The sequence below is a fragment of the Aquarana catesbeiana genome, linkage group LG02, assembly GCF_042186555.1.
Source record: "Aquarana catesbeiana isolate 2022-GZ linkage group LG02, ASM4218655v1, whole genome shotgun sequence".
Lineage (NCBI taxonomy): Eukaryota > Metazoa > Chordata > Amphibia > Anura > Ranidae > Aquarana > Aquarana catesbeiana.
In genome coordinates, this window is record NC_133325.1 from 556,353,354 (window position 1) to 556,377,264 (window position 23,911).

Here is a 23,911-nt window from a genome sequence, read left to right on the forward strand (position 1 = left end):
CTTGCCAACCAGCTCACGTACATTTACTGCGGCAGGTTGGCTCTCCTGCACAAACCGACGTACCTGTACATCGGTCCGTGTAAAGGAGGATAGCGGGCGCGAGTGCCCGTGGGTCCCACGGACTCGATGTCCGCCGGCGGCCCGCAATCACTGTGTTCAGATGCAGAACGGGGAACTGCCTAGGTAAACAAGGCGATTCCCTGTTCTGCCTAATGACATGTCAGAGATATTCTGTTCCCAGTGATCAGGAACAGTGAGCCCATCCCCCCTACAGTTAGAAGACACTTAACCCCCTTGATCGCCCCATTAACCCCTTCCATGCCAGTGTCATTTTTATATTGATCAGTGCATTTTTATAGCACTGATCAATGTAATAATGTCACCGGTCCCCAAAAAGTGTCATTTGGGGTCAGATTTGTCGCAGTCCCCGCTAAAAATCGCAGATCGCCGCCATTGCTAGTAAAAATAAATAAATAAAAGTCCCTAAATCTATCCCGTAGTTTGTAGACACAATAACTTTTGCGCAAACCTATCAATTTACACCTATTTCGATTTTTTTTTTTTTTTTACCAAAAATATGTAGAAGAATATATATAATCAGCCTAAACTGATGAATAAATTCGTTTTTTTATATTTTTTTTGGGGTATGTATTATAGCAGAAAGTAAAAAAAAAATACTGTATTTATCGGCGTATAACACGCACTTTTTTTCCCCTTAAAATCAGGGGAAAATCGTGGGTGCGTGTTATACGCCGATCCACGCTGACTGAGGGTGAGAGGAGCGAGTGCCGCCGAGATACAACATAGCCGAGTGTACTGTGTATTCGGCTCCGCTCGCAGTCCCGCCCAGTCCCGCCATTGGACCTCTGTTATGTCCATCATAGGAGCCGGGCCAAGGGGCAGGACTGCGAGCGGAGCCGAATGGATCCGAGATACACAGGACATCCGGCTCTGTGCATCTCGGTGGCGCTAATTTTAAGAACAAGCAAGGCTGCAAGGCTGAAATGACACTGAGAAAGGCTGCAATCAGACTGGGCAAGGCTGCAGTGACACTGATCATTCTGCAATAATGGACAAGGCTGCAGATGAACACTGATAAGGCTGCATTGATGGGCATTTAAATGCAAGTTTTTCCTTAAACTTCCTACCTAAAAGTTTTTTTTCCTTAAAATTCCCTCCTAAACTTGGGGTGCGTGTTATACGCCGGCGCGTGTTATACGCCGATAAATACCGTAGTTTTCAAAATTGTCGGGGTTTTTTGTTTATAGCACAAAAAATAAAAACCGCAGAGGTGATCAAATACCACCAAAAGAAAGCTTTATTTCTGGGAAAAAGACGTCAATTTTGTTTGGGTACAGCATCGCACAATGGCGCAAATGTCAGTTAAAGCGACATAGTGCCGTATCGCAAAAAATGGCCTGGTCATTAAGGGGGCAAATCCTTCTGGGGCTGAAGTGGTTAATGAAAAAAAAAATCTCTGAGTCTGATTTATATGTATCCAGATTCAACCTCTAATAGAATATACTTTATCTCTCTTCTGTTATTTTCAGAGTGGATTAGATATTTTATTCCATAACCATATACAGATATAAAAAGTCTATACACCCCTGTTAAAATGTCAGGTTTCTGTGATGTAAAAAAAAAAAAAAATGAGACAAAGATAAATCATTGCAGATCTTTTTCCACCTTTAATGTGACTTATAAACTGTACAACTCAATTGAACAACAAACTGAAATCTTTTAGGTGGAGGGAAGTAAAAAAAAATATATATAAAATATGGTTGCAGAAGTGTGCATACCCTTAAACTAATAATTTATTGAAGCACCATTTGATTTTATTACAGCACTCAGTCTTTTTGGGTACGAGTCTGTCAGCATGGCACATCTTGACTTGGCAATATTTGCCCACTCATCTTTGCAAAAACACTCCAAATCTGTCAGATTGCGAGGGCATCTCCTGTGCACAGCCCTTTTTCAGATCACCCCACAGATTTTCAATGGGATTCAAGTCTGGGCTCTGGCTGGGCCATTCCAAAACTTTAATCTTCTTCTGGTGAAGACATTTCTTAGTTGATTTGGATGTATGCTTTGGGTCATTGTCATGCTGAAAGATAAAGTTCCTCTTCATGTTCAGCTTTCTAGCAGAAGCCTAAAGGTTTTGTGCAAATATTGACTGGTATTTGGAACTGTTCATAATTCCCACTACCTTGACTAAGGACCCTGTTCCAGCTGAACAAAAACAGCCTCAAAACATCATGCTGCCACCACTATTCTTCACTGTGGGTATGGTGTACTTTTGGTGATGTGCAGTGTTTTTGCGCCAAAAATATCTTTTGGAATTGTGGCCAAAAAGTTCAGATGTGTATTTGCAAAATTTAGCTGGGTTTTCTTTGTAAAAAAAAAGGCTTCCGTCTTGCCAATCTACCCATAGCCCAGACATATGAATGTAGCAAGGTCTCTGGCCTTGTCCAGTCTAATGAGAACTTTCCAGATCAAAGACAGCTGACATCCTTCAAAATGTAGTGGGTTGTGAGGTATAGTGGGTGCAAAGATGGTGAAAGTCATTGGGTGCCAGACACTTCTTGGATGCAAAAGAGGTTTTATTTCTTTTAACAGTCTTTTTTATATTTTAAAAGGGAAAGAGGGTTTGGGTCAGGACAGCCTTAAGTAGTTGCAATTTCAATTAGCAGACCGAGACTTCAACATGAGGACAGCCGTACAAGGAAATGCCCCAGCAAGGCGCCACTTCTGCACGTGCAGGATTGCTGTCTCCCACGGCAACAGTACTTAACAGTTCCTAAAACAAATTTTCAACAGTTCACTCAGTTTCACTACAACTTCTACTTGTAGTTCTTCAGCCCCTTGAACTCCTAGTTTCTTACTGGACTCTGAATCCCGTGAGCTCCTCAAGGCTTTTGCGGTGGCATCTCCTCAAGCTCCAGAAAATTTTCAAACTTCACCCTGTCATGGCCGGGATACATAAAAATGTTCATAATTCATGAAACACTCAGCCAAGGAGTCATACCAGGCACATACGTGCCATTGCTTCAGTTTGTGTCAGTGCGCATGTGCCAAGGACGTCGGCACATGCAAATACAGGGGATATCTCCTAAATCGTGCAGGTTTAGGAGTTATTCTGGGTAGCTACAGGTAAGCCTTATTATAGGCTTACCTGTAGCACAAAGTGGACTGTAATGCCCTGTACACAAGATCGGACATTGATCGGACATTCCGACAACAAAATCCATCGGATTTTGGGCCAAACTTGCATACACGCGGTCTCACAAAGTTGTCGGAAAATCAGATCGTTCTGAACGCGGTGACATAAAACACGTACGTCGGGACTTTAAAACGGGGCAGTAGTCAATAGCTTTTCTCTCTTAATTTATTCTGAGCATGCGTGGCACTTTGTGCATCGAATTTGTGTACACACAATCGGAATTTGAACAATCGGATTTTGTTGGCGGAAAATTTTATATCCTGCTCTCAAACTTTGTATGTCGGAAATTCCGAAGGAAAAAGTCCGATGGAGCCCACACACGATCGGAATTTCCGACAACACAATCCAATCGCACTTTTTCCATCGGAAAATCCAACCCTGTGTACAGGGCATAAGGGTTTACAACCACTTTAAACAGTGGTGAGATACTGACCATATAAATATTGATCAACTTATTCTTCCCAAAATTATAGGAATCGTATTTTACTGTTTATATTATAATCTTATCAAGTACTGTGTGAATGGTAGTTTAGTTTTTAATAATTGTCCCAAATTATTGGTCTGGTCATGTGAAGCAGTGTGTGGGTGAAATTAAGATATACCTGTATTGCAACTAAGTTGGCTATTGTGCTCCCAGGGAATTTATTGTCCAACCTAATCTGGTAGCTCTGTTAAATTAAGACTTCTTTCAAATTGATAATATCTATCTGTTGGCTCTTCAAGACATATTTCGGCCTTTCTTCCGGCCAGAGAAAGTCAGAAAATTGTCTTCCGCGCGGCAAGAGATATTGTGTTTTTGAATTTAAGGCGCAGTTAACCACACCCTTTTTAACATAGTCGATTGGGGCTACCCTAGGGTTATTTGTCAAATATTAGGGAAAATAGTTTTATTGTTGCGTTGATGTCTTTGGTAATGTGTATGAAAATATTACTCACCAGAAATTCTGGTTTTGTATGAAGTTGTATAAATTATACTTACGTATATTAATAAAATGGATTTACTTATTAAATTTGGGAGATATTTATACATTGGTAAGAATTCCCCATAGATTAACCATAGATCAGGAAATTATTGTGGTATATTACTGATTGAACAAAGTTCACTTTTCTTTTTTTTTTTTTTTTTAATGAATTGCCATAAGTGTCTGCAGGCACTGCGATTCATTATACATCGATTCAGACAATAACCTTTTATTCATCACGTACAGTTCGTCAAAACACTTAACTTACTTAAATTAAAAATCCCCATACTTATTAAAATTACATACTACATTTACAAAAACCCCTGCTGACCGGCTCGGGCCCTGGCTGGACACACAAGGCTGCTCTGCAAGTGTCACCTTCGCTGGTTGGGTTCCTGACTTGATCACCACCTGAAGTTTCCCTGATTCTCCACTGTACCCGTTCGGTGAGAATGTGGTTCCGGTATTTGCTTCAGTTACTCACTGTGGTCCCTGGTAAAGGTGGTTGGTCTTTTAGTGGCGACAGCTTTCCTTCTACCTCCGACCTCGACGGTTTTCTGGTCAGCAGAACCATCACTTTTGGTTGGACTGCAAGCTGCAGTCCCAACCCTGCGCTACCCTCTTACTTTTGGATAGGCCCTCACACAGCCTGGCAGCCAGATGCCTCCGGGATAGGCCCAATCTCTGGCCTAGCAGCCCGGGGTGTACGACACACGTCCACCCAGACATCAGTTTGGGTGGCACAGAACATAGATCACCTGACCTCCCCCGAATATATAAGTTCTCTCAGCAGGCCAAGGCATTCAAGAAAACCCCTGCCCATTGGCTGAGATACCCCATATACAGTCAGGACCATAAATATTGGGACATCGACACAATTCTAATCTTTTTGCCTCTATACACCACCACAATGGAGTTGAAATGAAACGAACAAGATGTGCTTTAACTGCAGACTTTCAGCTTTAATTTGAGGGTATTTACATCCAAATCAGGTGAACGGTGTATATGTGCCTCCCACTTTTTAAGGGAACAAAAGTAATGGGACAGATTAACAATCATCCATCAAACTTTCACTTAATACTTTGTTGCAAATCCTTTGCAGTCAATTACAGCCTGAAGTCTGGAACACATAGACATCACCAGACACTGGGTTTCATCCCTGGTGATGCTCTGCCAGGCCTCTACTGCAACTGTCTTCAGTTCCTTTGTTCTTGGGGCATTTCCCCTTCAGTTTTGTCTTCAGCAAGTGAAATGCATGATCAATCGGATTCAGGTCAGGTGATTGACTTGGCCATTGCACAACATTCCACTTCTTTCTCTTAAAAAAACTCTTTGGTTGCTTTCGCAGTATGCTTCGGGTCATTGTCCATCTGCACTGTGAAGCGCGGTCCAATGAGTTCTGAAGCATTTTGCTGATTATGAGCAGATAATATTGCCAGAAACACTTCAGAATTCATCCTGTTGCTTTTGTCAGCAGTCACATCATCAATAAATACAAGAGAACCAGTTCCATTGGCAGCCATACATGCTCACGCCATGACACTGCCACCACCATGCTTCACTGATGAGGTGGTATGCTTTGGATCATGAGCAGTTCCTTTCCTTCTCCATACTCTTCTCTTCCCATCACTCTGGTACAAGTTGATCTTGGTCTAATCTGTCCGTAGGATGTTGTTCCAGTACTGTGAAGGCTTTTTTAGATGTTGTTTGGCAAACTCTAATCTGGCCTTCCTGTTTTTGAGGCTGTCCAATGGTTTACATCTTGTGGTGAACCCTCTGTATTCACTCTGGTGAAGTTTTCTCTTGATGGTTGACTTTGACACACATACACCTACCTCCTGAAGAGCGTTCTTGATCTGGCCAACTGTTGTGAAGGGTGTTTTCTTCACCAGGGAAAGAATGCTTCGGTCATCCACCACAGTTTTTTTCCGTGGTCTTCTGGGTCTTTTGGTGTTGCTGAGCTCACTGGTGCGTTCTTTCTTTTTAAGGATGTTCCAAACAGTTGATTTGGCCACATCTAATGTTTTTGCTATCTCTGTGATGGGTTTGTTTTGTTTTTTCAGCCTAATGATTTATTTATTTATTTATTGTACTTATATAGCGCTGTCAATTTACGTAGTGCTTTACATATACATTGTACATTCACATCAGTCCCTACCCTCAAGGAGCTTACAATCTAAGGTTCCCTAACTAACATTCATACATACTAGGGATAATTTAGACAGGATCCAATTAACCTACCAGCATGTCTTTGGAGTGTGGGAGGAAACCGGAGTACCCGGAGGAAACTCACGCAGGCACAGGGAGAACATGCAAACTCCAGGCAGGTAGTGTCGTGGTTGGGATGGCTTGTTTCACTGGTGACGGCTCTTTGGATCTCATATTGAGAGTTGGCAGCAACAGATTCCAAATGCAAATAACACACTTGAAATGAACTCTGGACCTTTTATCTGCTCCTTGTCAATGGGATAATGAGGGAATAACACACACCTTGCCATGGAACAGCTGAGCAGCCAATTGTCCCATTACTTTTGGTCCCTTAAAAAGTGGGAGGCACATATACAAACTGTTGTAATTCCTACACCGTTCACCGGATTTGGATGTAAATACCCTAAAATTAAAGCTGAAAGTCTGCAGTTAAAGCACATCTTGTTTGTTTCATTTCAAATCCATTGTGGTGGTGTATAGAGCCAAAAAGATTAGAATTGTGTCAATGTCCCAATTATGGACCTGACTGTACCCATAACCTGACCTTGGGTTGCCCTTCTCATATCTAGTACCACCAAGTTCCCGGCCACCTAGTGGTAGAAGAGAAAAGTGCAACAAGGCCAAACTTAGAGATCTAATGATTTCTCCCTATCAATTAACTGCAGTAGATACTCCTGACAAGGAATTTGGTGAGGAGCTCCCTGACTAAACCCCAGGGTGCTACATCACAAATATGGGAGATTGTCGTCACATGTACCACACAGCCAGTACTTGCGAGATATTCCTGTAGCTCCTTGGTAATGTCACTGTTGTGCCATATTTTCTCCACTTGATGACGACTGTCTTTACTATGTTCTATGGTATATCTAATGCCTTGGAAATTTTTTTGTACCCTTCTCCTGACAGGGATCTCATTGTTAAGATATCACTGATGCTTTGGAAGCACTCTGTGGACCATGGCTTTTGCTGTAGGATACGACTAAGTAAATGTCAGGAAAGACCTACTAGAACAGCTGAACTTTATTTGGGGTTAATCAGAGGCATTTTAACTGATGACACGTTTGTACTGACTCCTAATTAACATGAGTTTTAATGTGATTCTGAACACAGCTGCATCCCCATTTATAAGAGGGTGTGCACACTTATGCAACCACATTATTTTTTTTACACCCCCCACCCCCCTTAAAAGATTTCGGTTTGTTTTTCAATTGAATTTTACAGTTTATACGTCACATTAAGGTGGAAAAAGTTATAAAAAATTTCAGCTTTGTCTCATTTTTTTACATCATAGAAACCTGACATTTTAACAGGGGTGTGTAAACTTTTTATATCCACTGTAGCTGGTTATATTTACCACTTCATATAGATATTCAAAATTAAGGTGTCTTTTTTGTTAAAAACTTTACATGCCAACTAAAATTTTATCAAAATAAGTCAAATTGATTATGAAAATAATCGTCAGCTGCAGTCCTAATCAAAGGATGGGTGTTCCGGATCCATTACTGCAGCCATGGGCTAAAATGGTTGGTACCCGGGCCCTGCTACGGCATATATAGGACTTGTGGAGATTTGCTTGTAATGCAACCTTTTTGGCGCTGGACCCTGTGTATTCAGAACCCTGTGCAGTAGTTACTGACCAAGGCGTTTTTCCAGCAGGGTTCTGCCCACCGTAATGGATGAAGATTGGGTCCTGATATTTCATGGGTTAGGACTCTACGGCGAGAATGGCAAAGTTTGTAAGAGCCTGGGTTTCAGGGATTCACTCCTTTGCTGTGTCATTATATTTTGTCCACACTAGAGGGCGCTGGTGCAACAAGGGCTGGAAGCTGCTGCAGGCAGGAGCTTGTCAGTTATTTCCTTTGCCTCCGGAGTCTAGTCTCTGTTTCCTCTCCTCAGGGAAATGCAAGAGATTGCCACGAGGGAATACTGGACAGAGGTTGCTCATGCAGGTGCTCTGGAATGCATGCACATGGCAGACTGGGCAGGGAGGAGCTGCATCTGATTTCTTAAATGAGGGAACTGGCGGCAGGAACTGGCAGGTAAGCCAGGCTTAAAATGTCAATAGTGCAGGGTGTGTTTTCAGCCGGTGGGTGAAGTTGCCTGTGTGGGGAACGGATACTGGCAGCTGGGATGCAGTTTTCTCCCTGTGATACCTCATTTTGTCTGTTCCTAGTCATCCCTGCTGATGTGAGGCTTCCCGAAAAAAGCAGAGGACGGAGCAAGACTGGTCTGTTGAGCTCTGAGGAAGAGGGGCTGTTCCCCTCGAAACGCATCAGCTAGCAATGATCCCTGTGAGTTCATTTTTGACCTCTGGAGGGCTCCGCTCATCCTAGACTGCATGCTGTTAATCAAAGACTTTTTACGCTGTGAGATCTTCCACAACTATTTGTGAGTAGTTTCTTTTTATTATTGGTTTAATAAATTTACATCCAAAGGATAAGGCACATGGCTGGTGCGCCCTTTCTTTTCTTTTGGGAGCAAGGCTGGGAGAGTCGTACGGCCACCGTTGTTAGGTTTAGAGGGCACTGGATGGAGTCCTGCCGGTGTGGTTTCCCCTGAGGACCCAGATATTGCGGGAGGTTCAGAGCCTCTGTTTATCTGGTATAGTGGCTACTAAAGGGATGTCATGACTATGGGAGGATTTGGTATCAGCATTGAAAGGTTTAGAAAATAAAAAAGGTTTGCCTCCTTTATACAGGGGAAGAAACAAATGGTCCCCTTCTCCCGATGCCCCTCTGGTGTTAGAGTCAGAATGGTTGGAGGTAGAGGAACAGGGGGAGAAAGTAGGGCCCCTAGAGGGTCAAGTGGAGGACTCCACTTCTGAGAAATCGGAGCCTTAGGAAATTCTGGGCCAGACTGTCGCAGGCCCAGAGGACCCTTGTGGGTACCTTGGCAGATATGGTGCATTTTGATTTAGAGTTGCCTCGAGTCTACAGCTCAAAAATCTCTTCTGCTGGTGTCCAGGTGGTCACCGCAAGGTGCCCAATCTTTTCGGTTACAGCTCCACTTAGGGGAGATATTTTTTCCAGAATGGGATCATCCTGACAGGGTGTTTGTTCCTCCCAAAAGATATGAGCAACTTTATCCTATGGAGGAAAAAAGTTTGCTAAGAGATGGGGTACACCCACTTTAGACGCTGCAGTATTTTGTCTTAAAAACTTGACATGTCCAGTAGAAAAGGCTCATACACAGACACTAAACCCTCAATTTTGGGACTCTAAAGGCAATCAAAAAGGAAATACCATGAACAAGGTTACAAAAAGCTTATACAAGTGGATTTTCTCAACCGTCAGAGGTTGGCTCCAGGGGTCCAGAGGTTTTCAAGGCACTTTGTCAGTGGTTGGGAATGCCAAACGTGAATGTGCTGGCATCCTGATTCAATGTAAAGTTAAGGAGATTTGTTTCCAGGACCAAAGATCTGCAGGCATTTGCAACGGCCACCCTGGCGGTCAGTTCTCGGTTATACGCTCTTCCTCCAATTTAGCTTCTACCACATCTGTTGTGCAGAGTCCAGGTGGAGAACACGTCGGTAATTCTGGTCACTCTAGCTTAACCAAGGAGCACTTGGTATACCACCCGGACCTTCTTCAGGGTCCAATCTGCCATCATTCTTTACAGTCGCTGGCTGACTTTACCGGCTTGGAAGGGTCAGGTGGCTACTAAGTTGACTTGCATTGGATTAATCAGCTGATTACTCATGCCTATGGCTAGAAAGGTAAGGGTAAGGTACATTTAGTGTGACTGCTCACGCCACCAGGAGTGTAGGGGCTTCTTGGACTATCCGTCATCAGGCCTTAGTGGAAGAGGTATGAAAGACTGTTACCTTGTCATCTATGCACACATTTACAAGTTTTCATAAGGTGGGTGTAAATGCTGCAGAAGCTGCTGCATTCAATCAGTGTTTTGGGGGCTGTGGTGTAGCTTTTGGCCAGGAGGCAGTGGCTGTGTTCCCTCCCTGTGGGAGCAATGCTTTGGGACATCCCAGGTGTGTCATGATTATTAAGCCTGCTCTGTGTCCCTTGATGTATGAAAAAGAAGACTGGATTTTAGTACTTGCCTGTAAAACCAATTTCTTGGAGTACATTACGGGACACAGAGGTCCTTCTCTTTTAGGGGTTCACTGCTTGCTCCAAAACTGATACTCTCCCTGGGGGATGGGGTTATATAGGGAGGATTTCCTGTTTTTGTTTTTAGTATCCATTCACCTGTAGGTGGCCCATAGCCCAGGTGGTCATGATTAAGTCTGCTCTTGTTCCTTAATGTACTCCAAGAAATGGATTTTACAGGAAAGTACAAAAATCCAGTTCTAGTATAGTTATACACTGACAATTGCTGTCATATTACATACACAGTAATGACATGATTCAACTGATGTAATGAACATAGATCAAAATGATCTTACCTTGCTATTCTTTCATGCTGTGAAAAAGACAAACAGTTTAGTACTGGCAAGATGAATAATTTGAAAACACAACAGTTACATTTTACTTACTGGACTACCACTCACTTTACAGCAATGGTGTATATATATATATATATATATATATATATATATACACACAAGACAGATCCAATATATTAACCAAAACACAATTTTCACAAAAACATTTGCCAATAAATAAAATTCAACCCATTTAAAAAGTACTGTTTATGACTGACTATTTGCCCAAAACTGTATTATTCCAGCATCTGGCTTTTCTAAAAAAGTACCACTAAAGGCAAAAACCCAGTGTTTTGTGGAATTCAGTCATTTCTTTTGGAGATATAACGGCCCTTCTTATCCCAACTAAAAAACTGCACTTAGAAAACTGTGAACAGTGAAAAATATAATTAATGCATAAAAAAAATGAAATATGAAAAGCAGTGGCTGTGCTGAGAGATTCTCACAGATAAACAATAAATCAAGTAAAAAAAAAAAAAAAAAAAAAAAAAAAAAAAAAAGAGCCACGCTATAATCAAGTGATTATAAATCCCAGTATCGACATGAATAGTTTGTGAACAATTATGTAACACCTGTGTGCATCAAAATTCAAGTTCAAAAACACTGATATGCTATTGAAGTTCTCAAAAGAAAGTTCATAAAAAGTTGAAACAAATCCTCCTCATAAGTATTCAGATGATGAAAGAGTGCATCAAATCACCAATAGGGTCTCCAAATCGTGACACCACCACCTTAATCAAGATGCGGCTTACCAGATCCTTTAATTAAAGAGTGGCCAGAAAACCCTGGCCAAGGTATTCCTAGGACTCTCCCACAGGATCCCCTCAAAGGTTACGGATATGCACTGAAATTCTCATTTCGGTAGTATCCAGGTGTGGCCGCAATCAACATAAAAGAAGCTCTATATAGTGTAAAACCTTACTATTAACTTTTCTTGTAAAGATAGCAATCTATCTTTACAATAAAGTAAAATTTTACACTATGTGGAGCTTCTTCTTTTATGTTGATTGCGGCTGCACCTGGATACTACAGAGATCACAAATTCAGTGCATATCCGTAACCTTTGAGGGGATCCTGTTGGAGAGTCCTAGGAATACCTTAGCCAGGGTTTTCTGGCCACACGCTCATCTGTCCACTCTTTAATTAAAGGTGTTGGTGTCACGATTTGGTGACCCTATTGGTGATTTGATGCACTCTATCTTCATCTGAATACTTAAGAGGAGGATTTGTTTCAACTTTTTATGAACTTTCTTTTGAGAACTTCAACAGCATATCAGTGTATTTGCACTTTGATGCACACGGGTGTTACATAATGGTTCACAAACTATTTTTTATGTCGATACTGGGATTTCTAGTGTTTTGATTTATATGTCTAATAACAGGTCTTCTGCCACTTTCAAAACACGAATACATATAGGATTCTATGTATTTCTTGAAGTAGAACTACACTGCATCTGAGCACCACAAACCAAAAATGCTACTTAAAGGGGTACGCCACATTAGTTCACAATATCTGCTCTCTAAATGTAGATGATCTAACTAGCGCCCCCTTCTTTCACGTTTTTTGTACTTAAAGGGGTTGTAAAGGTTCGTGTTTTTTCACCTTAATGCATCCTATGCATTAGGGTGAAAAAACACCTGGCAGTCAACAGCCCCCTAGCCCCCCCATTTTACTTACCCGAACCCCTCCATTCTCTTCGCGGGGACACCCTGTCTCTCTCTCCATGGGCTCCTGGCTCTAGATTGAATAGATTGATAGCAGCGCAGCCATTGGCACCCGCTGCTGTCAATCAAACCCAATGACTCGGGGGCGGGGCAGAGTCTGGCATTCTGTGTCTATAGACGCAAATGCTGGACTCGGGAGCGCGCCCGCAAGGTAACCCCCTCGGGGAAGCAATTCCCGAGGGGGTTATCAGATGTGGGGAGGAGCCGTGAGAGCCGCCGGGGGATCCCAGAAGAGCAGGTTCGGGGCCACTCTGTGCAAAAAGAGCTGCACAGTGGAAATAAATATATGTTTGTTAAAAAAAAAAAAAAACACAAGTGTGCTCAAGATATTTACAAGATTGGCAATTACCTTAAGGAAAGAGGTGTTAAATTGATATATGTCATAAAGGAATATTGTTTTATTACTAGTTGCATTCTTATTGTAATATGCAGTATACCTTTCAATAAACTTATTGAACAAAAAAAAAAAAAAAAAAGAAATTACCCTTACAATCACTTTAATTCAGTTTAATATTCAAAGCAAACCCACCCATTAATTCATGTCTCCATGCATTATTTTGCTGAGAAATCACTTTGAAAAACACCCCTAGCATTTCTGGCTGTGGCCATCCCAAGAATGCACAGATAATTCATACTTACATTCTACAGCCTTACCACTCTTACAGTAAAGAACCCTATATGCAGTTTAAGGTTAAACTGCTTTTCTTCTAATTGTTTTATCCCTATTGTGGGGTATAAACTACGTGGCATGTTCACCAATGCCAGGAGCCTGGCGGACAAGATGGGTGAACTAGAGATGCTGTTGTACAAAAGGAGGATTTGGATTTGTGGGAATTTCAGAGACCTGGTTCAACAGCTCTCATGATTGGCTGGCAACCATTCAAGGGTATACCCTTTATCGCAGTGATAGAGAGGGTAAAAAGGGGGGAGGGATATACCTATCAAGAATAATGTACAAGTTAATTAATGTGTGAGATGACATCACTAAGGGAGCTAGGGAGGAGGTGGAATCCTTATGGGTAGAGCTCCAAAGGGATGAAGCTAAGGAGAAAATATTACTGGGGTATGCTATAGGCCCCCTAACCTGAGGGAGGAGGGAGAGACAGATCTCCTATCACAAGTTGGATAAACAAGGATGGGAAGTGTCATCATAATGGGGGATGTTAATTATCCAGACATAGACAGGATGGAGGGAACCATGCATTCGTCTAAGGCTCGCCAGTTCCTAAATGTCTTGCAGGACAATTTCCTGGTTCAGATGGTAAACACACCAACTAGAAATAAAGCGTTACTGGATCTACTGATTACCAACAATACAGACCTGATCACGGATGTGGAAATATGGGGCAATTTAGGAAAAAGCGATCACAGATCAATTGGCTTCAGTATAAATCACACAAATAGGAAACATAAGGGGAATACAAAGACACTGAATTTCAAAAGAGCCAACTTCTCTAAACTACGAACCTTGTTAGAAGGCATGAATTGGGATAAAATCTTAGGAACAAAGAACACGGAGGAGAGATGGGTTTGCTTTAAGAATATATTAAATAAGGGCATTAGCCAATGCATCCCATTGGGTAATAAATTTAAAAGCGCAAACAAAAGTCCTAGATGGTTTAACTCCAATGTAAAAATGCATATAAAAGCAAAGGAGAAGGCCTTTAAAAAACACAAGGTTGAGGGATCATCATCAGCATTCAGACTTTATAAAGAGTGCAACAAGAAATGTAAGGGTGCAATTAGGGCAACTAAGATAGAACTGAAAGACACATAGCGGAGAAGAGCAAAAAAAGTCCCAAGAAATTCTTTAAGTATGTAAACAATAAAAAAAGAGAGGACAGACCATATTGGCCCCATAAAGAATGAGGAAGGACATCTGGTTACAAAGGATGGGGAGATGGCGAAGGTATTGAATTTATTCTTCTCCTCAGTCTTCACAAGGGAATCGGGGGGGGGCTTCAGTAACCAAAACTGCAGTGTTTATCCTTATGACACATCACAGAAAGCAATGTGCAAAATACACGATGTACAAAAGCGCTGATATGGATTAATGTGAAACTAGATTGTTTACAAGATTATAAAAAATCCAATTAGTGACTGGGAGAAGCCCAAATAATAAAAGCTGCAAACTAAAAAGTGTTCAGACACCGAAATGAAGTGACAAATACATTCAATATTGTGTTGCGCTAATATTAACCTTCCAGTCAATCTAACAACCAGTGCACAGTAATAAATAAATCAATTTGTTTTTGTTGAGAAAATAAAAATAAATAAAATATAAAAAATATATAACAAATAAAAAAATAAACGTGATCAGGTCAGCAAAAACGAATAGCCACTAAATTATAATATGCTCCACAGAATGAATCAACCACAGGTTATCCCCTATATTTATGGGTAAATGTAATTGCTATATGTGTTGTCCAATGTTCTTACTATTCCCTCTTATATTTGGATTTTCACTTGGCGTTGTGTGTTGATAGCCGTTCTCAATTGTGGGAAGTATGCATTGCACTGATGTATACTCTTGAGCAAAGTCCCATATGTGCGCCAAAGTAGATCTGTTCACAAATTTCCCTACAGTCGCCGTATATTGTGAGTGGCTTCCCGCTGAGTATTTCTCAAATACCACGTATATATAAAATAAAGATACAGAGAAGAGACATCATTGCGCAATGAACGATTGCTACAAAATAAAAGCACCTCACTAGGTACACTCACATAAGCCTTGAAAGTTACTGCCTGGATGAAAAAAACAAATCAGCCGCTTGGGGCGCGGTGAGTCCTCACACCGCTTGCAACGATGCTGCTGACCAGCCTTAATGCTTGACGTCACTGACTCCTCCTACGCGTTGCATCACCCGACACCTTGAAAAAGGTTTTAAATTAGACTTGGGAAACGTAACATTAATAAATTACCGGGACCAGATTGCTTGCACCCGAGGGTACTTAGGGAACTCAGTCAAGTAATTGCCAGACCATTGTCCCTAATTTTTACTGACAGTCAACTGACTGGAATGGTACCAGGTGACCAGTTAGCCTAAAATCAATAGTATGCAAGCTCTTGGAGGGGATGATAAGGGACTATATACAAGATTTTAGTAATGAGAATGATATCATTAGCATTAATCAGCATGGATTCATGACAAATCGTTCTTGCCAAACCAATCTATTAACCACCTATGAAAAGGTGAGCTGCCATCTAGATATCTAGATAAAGGAAGGCCCGTAGACGTGGTGTATCTGGATTTTGCAAAAGCATTTGACACAGTTCCCCATAAACATTTACTGTACAAAATAAGGTCCTATTTATTTTGTTCATAAACGACCTGGAGGATAAGGTAAAAAGTACAATCTCTGTATTTGCGGATGATACTAAGCTAAGCAAACAAATTAATGGAGTGGGCAACTACATGAAAAATGAGGTTTAATGTAGAAAAACGTAAAATAATGCATTTGGGTGGCAAAAATATGAATGCAATCTATACACTGGTGGGGGGGGGGGAACCTCTGGGGAATCTAGGATGGAAAAGGACCTGGGGGTCCGAGTAGATAATAGGCTCAGCAATGGCATGCAATGCCAAGCTGCTGCTAACAAAGCAAACTGAATATTGGCATGCATTAAAAAAGGGATCAACTCCAGAGATAAAACAATAATTCTCCCGCTCTACAAGACTCTGGTCCAGCCGCACCTAGAGTATGCTGTCCAGTTCTGGGCACCAGTCCTCAGGAAGGATTTACTGGAAATTGAGCGAGTACAAAGAAGGGCAACTAAGCCAATAAAGGGTCTGAAGGATATTCGTTATGAGGAAAGGTTGCAAGCACTGAACTTATTCTCTCTGGAGAAGAGACGCTTGAGAGGGGATAGGATTTCAATTTATAAATAACATACTGGAGACCCCACAATAGGGTTAAAACTTTTTGTTTCCTAAATTGCTCCGTATTTCCATATCCGTGATCAGGTCTGTATTGTTGGTAATCAGTAGGTCTAGTAATGCATTTACCATCTGACCCATTATATTGTCCTGCAAGACATTTAGGAACTGGCGAGCCTTAGATGAATGCACAGTTCCTTCCACCCAGTCTATGTCTGGATAATTAAAATACCCCATTATAAATGACACTTCCCATCCTTGCCGCTAATCCAAATTCATGTAGCATTTGCTTCCTGGGATCCATCTGCCCTTAACTCAGGCATGCAGGCAGTAGGGTGTGCATAGCTGAGAACCCCCTCCCCACCTTGGATGTAGGACATGATTTGCCAAGGCCTGGAAACCAGGAAGTAACTGAAGAAATAAAAAAATAACAGCACAACCACACTACACAGTTTAAGGCTGGGTTTATACTTATGCGAACTTCCCCGCATCCAATTCGCATGACAGGAGACTGACCGGCTCTCAATGGCCGCAGTCTGCACTGGAAAAGGGTCCTGTGTGTTTTTGGCTCAGTTTCAGGTCCAAATTTGGGCAAAAATTCAGACCCAAATCACCGCTGAAACAGAAAACAGGGACGCACCGGACCCCTTGCTGCGAGCTGCGGCTAGTGTAAACCCAGTTTACCACAAGTAAATATATACTTTCATTTATTCACGATTAAAAATAGTCAATGTTGCTTTAGAGAGATGCACCACTTTAATTTGCATCCATTCTGCAACATTCACTAAATATAAATAAAAAGCAGAACCTGTTTGATTGCACTCAACGTTTATAAAACAGACCCCCTTAGAGTGGTGATTATACTGGACAAAACAGATGAAAAGCAATGTATCCAGGATACAGCATTAGAAACGAACAAGAAGATAATACACAAATATCAAAGTGTGAAATGAAAGAAAGTCAATTAAGTTTATACATTCATTGTTAACAATTAAATTAGCAATAAGTGACTTAGTACATATAAGTGAAAAGTGTAAACCAATTTACAAAGCAGGGAGGAAATTGGTTCTGTGATCTGTATTAAGCAGCCATGTACACAAATGTTATTCACTATATATCAATCTCAACTGTCATTTTTCTGCATATCTGTGACACAATTATTAATTGCTACAGAAGGCAGACTGAAAAAACAAACTGCAAACAACATCTAGAACAATATAGCAAGTCATTTGGCAATCAAAACTATGTCCAGGTTATCATACGCATTTTGACTGTGTACGCTTCGACATTTCAAAGCACCAAATAAGCTGTGTTGGCCACCAGTACAGCACGCAGGGTCATGAAAATGGATTGCTCATTAGTTGCTTTGTCAAAGTGTATCGCTCTAGTCTTTATTTAAAGCAGAAATTCACCCAAAAAAGTGTTCCGCTTTTCCACCTCCTCGCCCACAGTGCTGGATCCTGGGACAGGTGAATGTCTAATTATTAAAAAGTCAGCAGCTACAGTTTTTGACTGAATAGCCACTTTGGGTTAAATTATCTTTTTATTCAGTATTCCAATGCAAAAGGCATGAAAGAACAATTGAAATTATGTGAATTCATGTGCAACAAATGACATGCCATTAGGCCATGTTGCATTGAAGTTGGGTTTGCACATTAATGCACGCCAGTAGTGAGTTTCTTTTGATTATATTGTGATTGCGCTACACTTTTTCAAGAAATTTTATTACCATTGGTGTTGGAACACATGTCACTGCTGGCTACAGTAAGTTTTGTGTTAATCATTTGCACGATCACCGAGTAGTGTGGAGAAAACAATACTTTATTTCATATTTTAAAAAATGTAAAACTGAGCAAAAACATATCATGGGTGACAACTCAAGCAAATAACAGCGGCATAACAAAAAAAAAAAAAGGAAGATGTAAGGAGCAGAATAGGTTGCCAACTTTACTGTGTATATGATATACAATGGTAAGCCAATAGTGGCAGCAAGGTATAAGATGGTAAGGGAGAGGAAAGAAATGGAGGAGGAAAAAAAAGGGGGTGAAGGAGAAGGGGAAAGAGAAATATAGGATAACTGAGCAATCTGAGAAACACTTGAAAAATTGCTAGAAGTATAAAAAAATAAGGCCAATCTCTGGGAGATAAAGGATTGAAAAGCATCTGAATTGCTGTAGGCCCACCCAATTTAGGTGATGCTGACCTGTTTGGGATCGGTGCAGTCCTCTGCAACCAATGTCTCCTTGACCATTATCTCGTTAAGTATCTGGTCCAATTCCAATAGGGGGGAGGGGGAGAGACATAGCCAGTGTCTTGAGATAGCGGTGCGAGCTGCCAGTAGGCAGTGCCGCAGAATGCCCCATCAGATATGTAACGGGGAACCAACCTCCTCAAACCTCCAACACTCACTGGAAGAGGAAGGGTACATCCGATGGAGATCCATCGGGGTCCGGTACCATAGGGACAATATCTATTAGCTCTTCTCTTGGAAATAGGACATAACTTATGAGTAAAATTAGACACTTTTTCCAGTCCTCTGGGGAAAAAGGAGGTTGAAGAACCACAATTTTCCTCCAAGGCAATGTACAGTGTGTTAAAAGCCTTAATTTATGCTGTAAAAAAAAAAAAAAAAAAAAAAAAAAAAAAGGAGACGCAACAAAAACACATTCAAACAGATGAACTTTTTGCCCAAAAATAGTCACTGGCACATCAACTTTCTGCTATTGCCACCCAACCCCCTTATAAATCAGCTAGTGTTTACCCAATGATGATAGGTGCCCACTAGAAGAAAGAAGAAACACAGAACTAGTAGATGAACTCGAAATATCTAACAGCAGTCATAAATAAACAAACATAGTATTGATAGTATTGACCTCGGTATATAGGAGGGATAATGTGAACAAAGGTTTTTTTTTTTTTTTTGTTTTTTCGAACGTTTTTCACCCCACACTTAAATATTTTAATGATTTGCATGGTCCCATGTCTGCCAAGATCTACCAATCAATATCTCTGTGGAAATTTACTTCACACAGGAATGGTAAAGTCATAATGTATTCTTTTTTGGTGTGTGGAGATCATGAAATATTTCAGTTAATGTAGACTAACCCCCCCCCCTCCTTGCAATACACACCATAAACAAAACACTAGAGTGCTGCTGAACTACCTCTGGAGGAGGAGTAGAGACAAAATGCCGAAGACTAAGACTGAGGATACATAGGGTTATGTTTATGAATGTGTCTGCAGAAAGTATCACTCATTGTACATAACAACCAGATCAGCTTTTGTTCTCCCTTATTGCATTGGGTAAACGAAAAGCAGATTTTGATTGTATGGTGCAGTGAGAACATTTATTTCTTTAAACACCCCATAATTAAGGTCACTCATTACTACCTTTTTTCTGCCTACATTGTTTAGTGTCATCCAAACAATATGGAGCAAGGTAAATGTGCCACCTCAGAGATGTTGTGCATGTATCAATGCCCTGCATGTGTTCTGTTAAGGAATGCATGTAAGAGTTAAAAGCAGTGCCAGTTTAGGGACACTAAAATAAAAATGAAAACACTATCATTGTTCAAACGTTACAAACACTATAACAGAATATGTTAAAAGGAAATAAAGGGTACAAAAATTCAGAATGTTGTCAGTGGGGGGCGGGGTCACTCATTTACGTAACTGGGTGACCCCGCCCCCTTCTGACAACACGGGGAAAGCCACAGGAAAGCCCCTGTGCATCAGAGGAGGGCGTGGTGACCGGGTGGCCCCGCCCTCCGTTATATAAGAAGTGTCAGAAGAACGGAAGCGTCATACGGTGGAAGACTCCCACTGAGGCGGATCGTGCGGACGGAGCGGAGAAGAAGCCGGAGGAAGATGCGGGATGAGAAGAGTGAAGGAAGAAGAAGATGGAGGAAGAAGAAGAACACTGAAGTAAGACCAGAAGAAAGAAGATGGAAGAAGAAGAAATTATTAAAGGACTTGTCAAAAACCGTCTCTTGTGTTTTTTAAACTTTTTGACACTTTTTTGTGAAATGGTACCCCATTACCAATTCACACAGGGGGGTGGGATCTTGGGGTCCCCTTGTTAGAGGGGGCTTCCAGATTCTGATAAGCCCCCCCACCCGCAGACCCCCACAACCACCGGGCAAGGGTTGTGGGGATGAGGCCCTTCACCCCATCAATATGGGGACAAGGTGCTTTGGGGGACTACCCCAAAGCACCTTCCCATTGTTGAGGGCATGTGGCCTGGTACGGTTCAGGAGGGGGGGCTCTCTCACCCCCCCTCATTTCCTGCAGCCTGCCAGGTTGTGTGTTTGGATAAGGGTCTGGTATGGATTTTTGGGGGGATCCCATGCCATTTTTTTTTTTTATTTTAGCGCGGGATTCCCCTTAATATACATACCAGACATGAAGGGCCTGGTCTGGAATTTAGGGGGACCCCCACACCATTTTTTTTTTAAATTTTGGTTCGGGGTTCCCCTGTGGGGGAATCCCATGCAGTTTTTATTAATTAACTTTTATGTGTATTGCCGGACCGACAATTCATTATAGCCGGCGCTAGCGATAGTAGTTTTACAGCAGTTAGTAGTGATAGTAGCGATAGTAGTTTTACATGACTTTTTTTCCCTTAGAAATGTCATTTTGCTGTCAGACTGTTCTAAACACGGGAAACATGCACCCCTTTACAGGGATACTATAGACACCCCCCAGGTACGAAATTTAAAGGAATATTACACTTTTTTGTTTCACTTTAAGTATTATGTAAATCACTGCTCCCGAAAAAACGTCCCTTTTTAAAACTTTTTTTTGCATTGATACATGTCCCCTGGGGCAGGACCCAGGTCCCCAAACACTTTTTATGACAATACCATGCATATAAGCCTTAAAAATTAGCACTTTTGATTTCTCCCATAGACTTTTAAAAGTTTTTACGCGGCTTTCGAATTTGTTTGCTGTTCGGCGAACGGGCGAACAGCCAATGTTCGAGTCAAACTCATGTTCAACCCGAACATAAAGCTCATCCCTAGTGGGGAACCATTGGGTGACTCCTTAGACTGTAAAGCATTTGGGTTAAAGGCTAAATCTAAATCAGTTCCACCCACATCATATGCCCCGGTTGAAACCTTTGTTAAAGAGGTAACATGGGATGTTAAATAGCTGATTTCTCAAATTGATTATCGGGACCATATACCCAACAATTTGTCATCTAAAGAAAGAATGGCCAAGCCCATCCAGAATTGACAACACTGATGCGTACAGCAGTCACGGTTTGGCATAGGGCTAGGGTGGTTTATCGTTCCCCTGACACCCTCTCCCCCCACACACCTCTATGGGGCAATCCTAATCTCCCTCATATGCGCAGTGTGCCTGACCCGCAGGTATGGTCAGCTAGGGGTATAGTGGGACTGACGCACCTAGTGACAGGACGCAGGTTACATACATTCCCAGAACACAAGGCAGCACATAACCTCCCTAACTGGATGTTTTTTAGGTTTGGTGTCACCCTCGGGTCGGACCCGGTGGAAAGTCTGTTGTCCTCTAAGGTCCTGATAGGCCCCCTGCCCGCGTTGTACTTCCGTTTCTCATCATCCTCATCCACCAAGTTAACTAAAGCCTTTACAAAATGGAAGCAGGACATCCCATCCCTCACGGAGGAGGCCTGGGAGGACTGTGTCTCCTTATATGTGTTCAATATGATTTCTGCTAGAGATCGTTTTATACAACTAAAATTCTTGCATCGGGCATATTATACACCACGCAGGCTGGCTGCCGTTTACCCAGAGAGGTCCCCTTCCTGCCCTAGATGTGGGGACCCAAAGGCCTCTTTTCTGCACATGACATGGTCCTGCCCCCTCCTGCAGGGTTTCTAGGACCAGGTCCTGGAGGATATTAACCAAGCGGCGGGGACCTCTCTCTCCCAGACCCCAGAAATCATGCTGCTAAATGTATTAGCTGACCCCACGGTGAGAAAGTACACCAAATTGTTTATAGCATATTCTACCTTCTATGCCCGCAGGGAAATTTTGCTGCGCTGGAAGAGTGGGGCACCTGCAACCGATTAGAGGAAAACCCTGAATACTGTATTACCCCTGTACAAAAAAAAACATACATCAACAGGAACTGTCCGAGCAAGTTTGACAAGATCTGGTCCTCCTGGATAGATTCCTGGGAATCCTTACAATTGGACATGGCTCCACCCAATCTTCCCTGGGGCTGGGTGGACCATGACCTGAGAGTCGCCTGTGTACCCCCCCTCCCCCTTGCTGATCTCCTGTCCTTTCCCCCCCCTTCTCCTTTCTTGCCCCCCCCCCCCCCCCAAGTTTATCCAAGATTCACAGGTCCGGGTGAGATCTAGCTAGATCTGTTAACCTTGTCTTCTATTGTGTGGTTTTAAACTATATAGGATATGATTGAATACTGTACAGATGTATGTATGCAATGTACACTAATATTTGTACATTGTGGTTTGTTATGCAATAAGTTGTGAACTGACATGTGACCACTGACTTTGAATAAAGTTTATTTTGTGAAAAAAAAGAACGGCCTTGAGAAGTCTCAGCAAACGGGGTGATATTGTGCTGAAACCGGCCAATAAAGGGGGACAGGTGGTAATTACGGATCCACATATGTATTAGGAGAACATTTTTCGGCAGTTAAGTGATCAGTGTATTACAATGTGACCAGTGATCCTGCCTGGGGCGTAAGAAAGTTATTGGAAAATATTTTAAAACCGGCATTGAAAAGAGGGGATTATCTCTTGTGATCTTTTTAAATTCCTGTTACCATCATATACAGTGGGGACAGAAAGTATTCAGACCCCCTTAAATTTTTCACTCTTTGTTATATTGCAACCATTTGCTAAAACCATTTAAGTTCATTTTTTCCCTCATTGATGTACACACAGCATCCCATATTGACAGAATAAAAAAGAATTGTTGGCATTTTTGCAGATTTATTAAAAAAGAAAAACTGAAATATCACATGGTCCTAAGTACTCAGACCCTTTGCTCAGTATTTAGTAGAAGCGCCCTTTTGATCTAATACACCCATGAGTCTTTTTGGGAAAGATGCAACAAGTATTTCACACCTGGATTTGGGGATCCTCTGCCTTTCCTCCTTGCAGATCCTCTCCAGTTCAGTCTGGATGGTAAATGTTGGTGAACAGCCATTTTAGGTCTCTCCAGAGATGCTCAATTGGGTTTAAGTCAGGGCTCTGGCTGGGCCATTCAAGAACAGTCACAGAGTTGTTGTGAAGCCACCCCATTATTTTAGCTGTGTGCTTAGGGTCATTGTCTTGTAGGAAGGTAAACCTTCAGCCCAGTCTGAGGTCCTGAGCACTCTTGAGAAGGTTTTCGTCCAGGATATCCCTGTACTTGGCCGCATTCATCTTTCCCCTCGATTGCAACCAGTCGTCCTGTCCCTGCAGCTGAAAAACACCCCCACAGCATGATGCTGCCACCACCATGCTTCGCTGTTGGGACTG

General features: G+C 41.9%; 1 protein-coding gene across 1 annotated transcript in view; it reads right to left on the bottom strand.

The window, feature by feature from the left end:
* LOC141128608 (protein phosphatase 1 regulatory subunit 12B-like) overlaps positions 1-23,911 on the bottom strand; it is a 103,066-nt gene that overhangs the window by 24,775 nt on the left and 54,380 nt on the right. Inside the window, exon 3 of the mRNA XM_073615996.1 lies at positions 10,793-10,809. Within this exon, the coding sequence (XP_073472097.1) occupies positions 10,793-10,809 (17 nt within the window). The remainder of the gene's footprint in view (positions 1-10,792; positions 10,810-23,911) is intronic.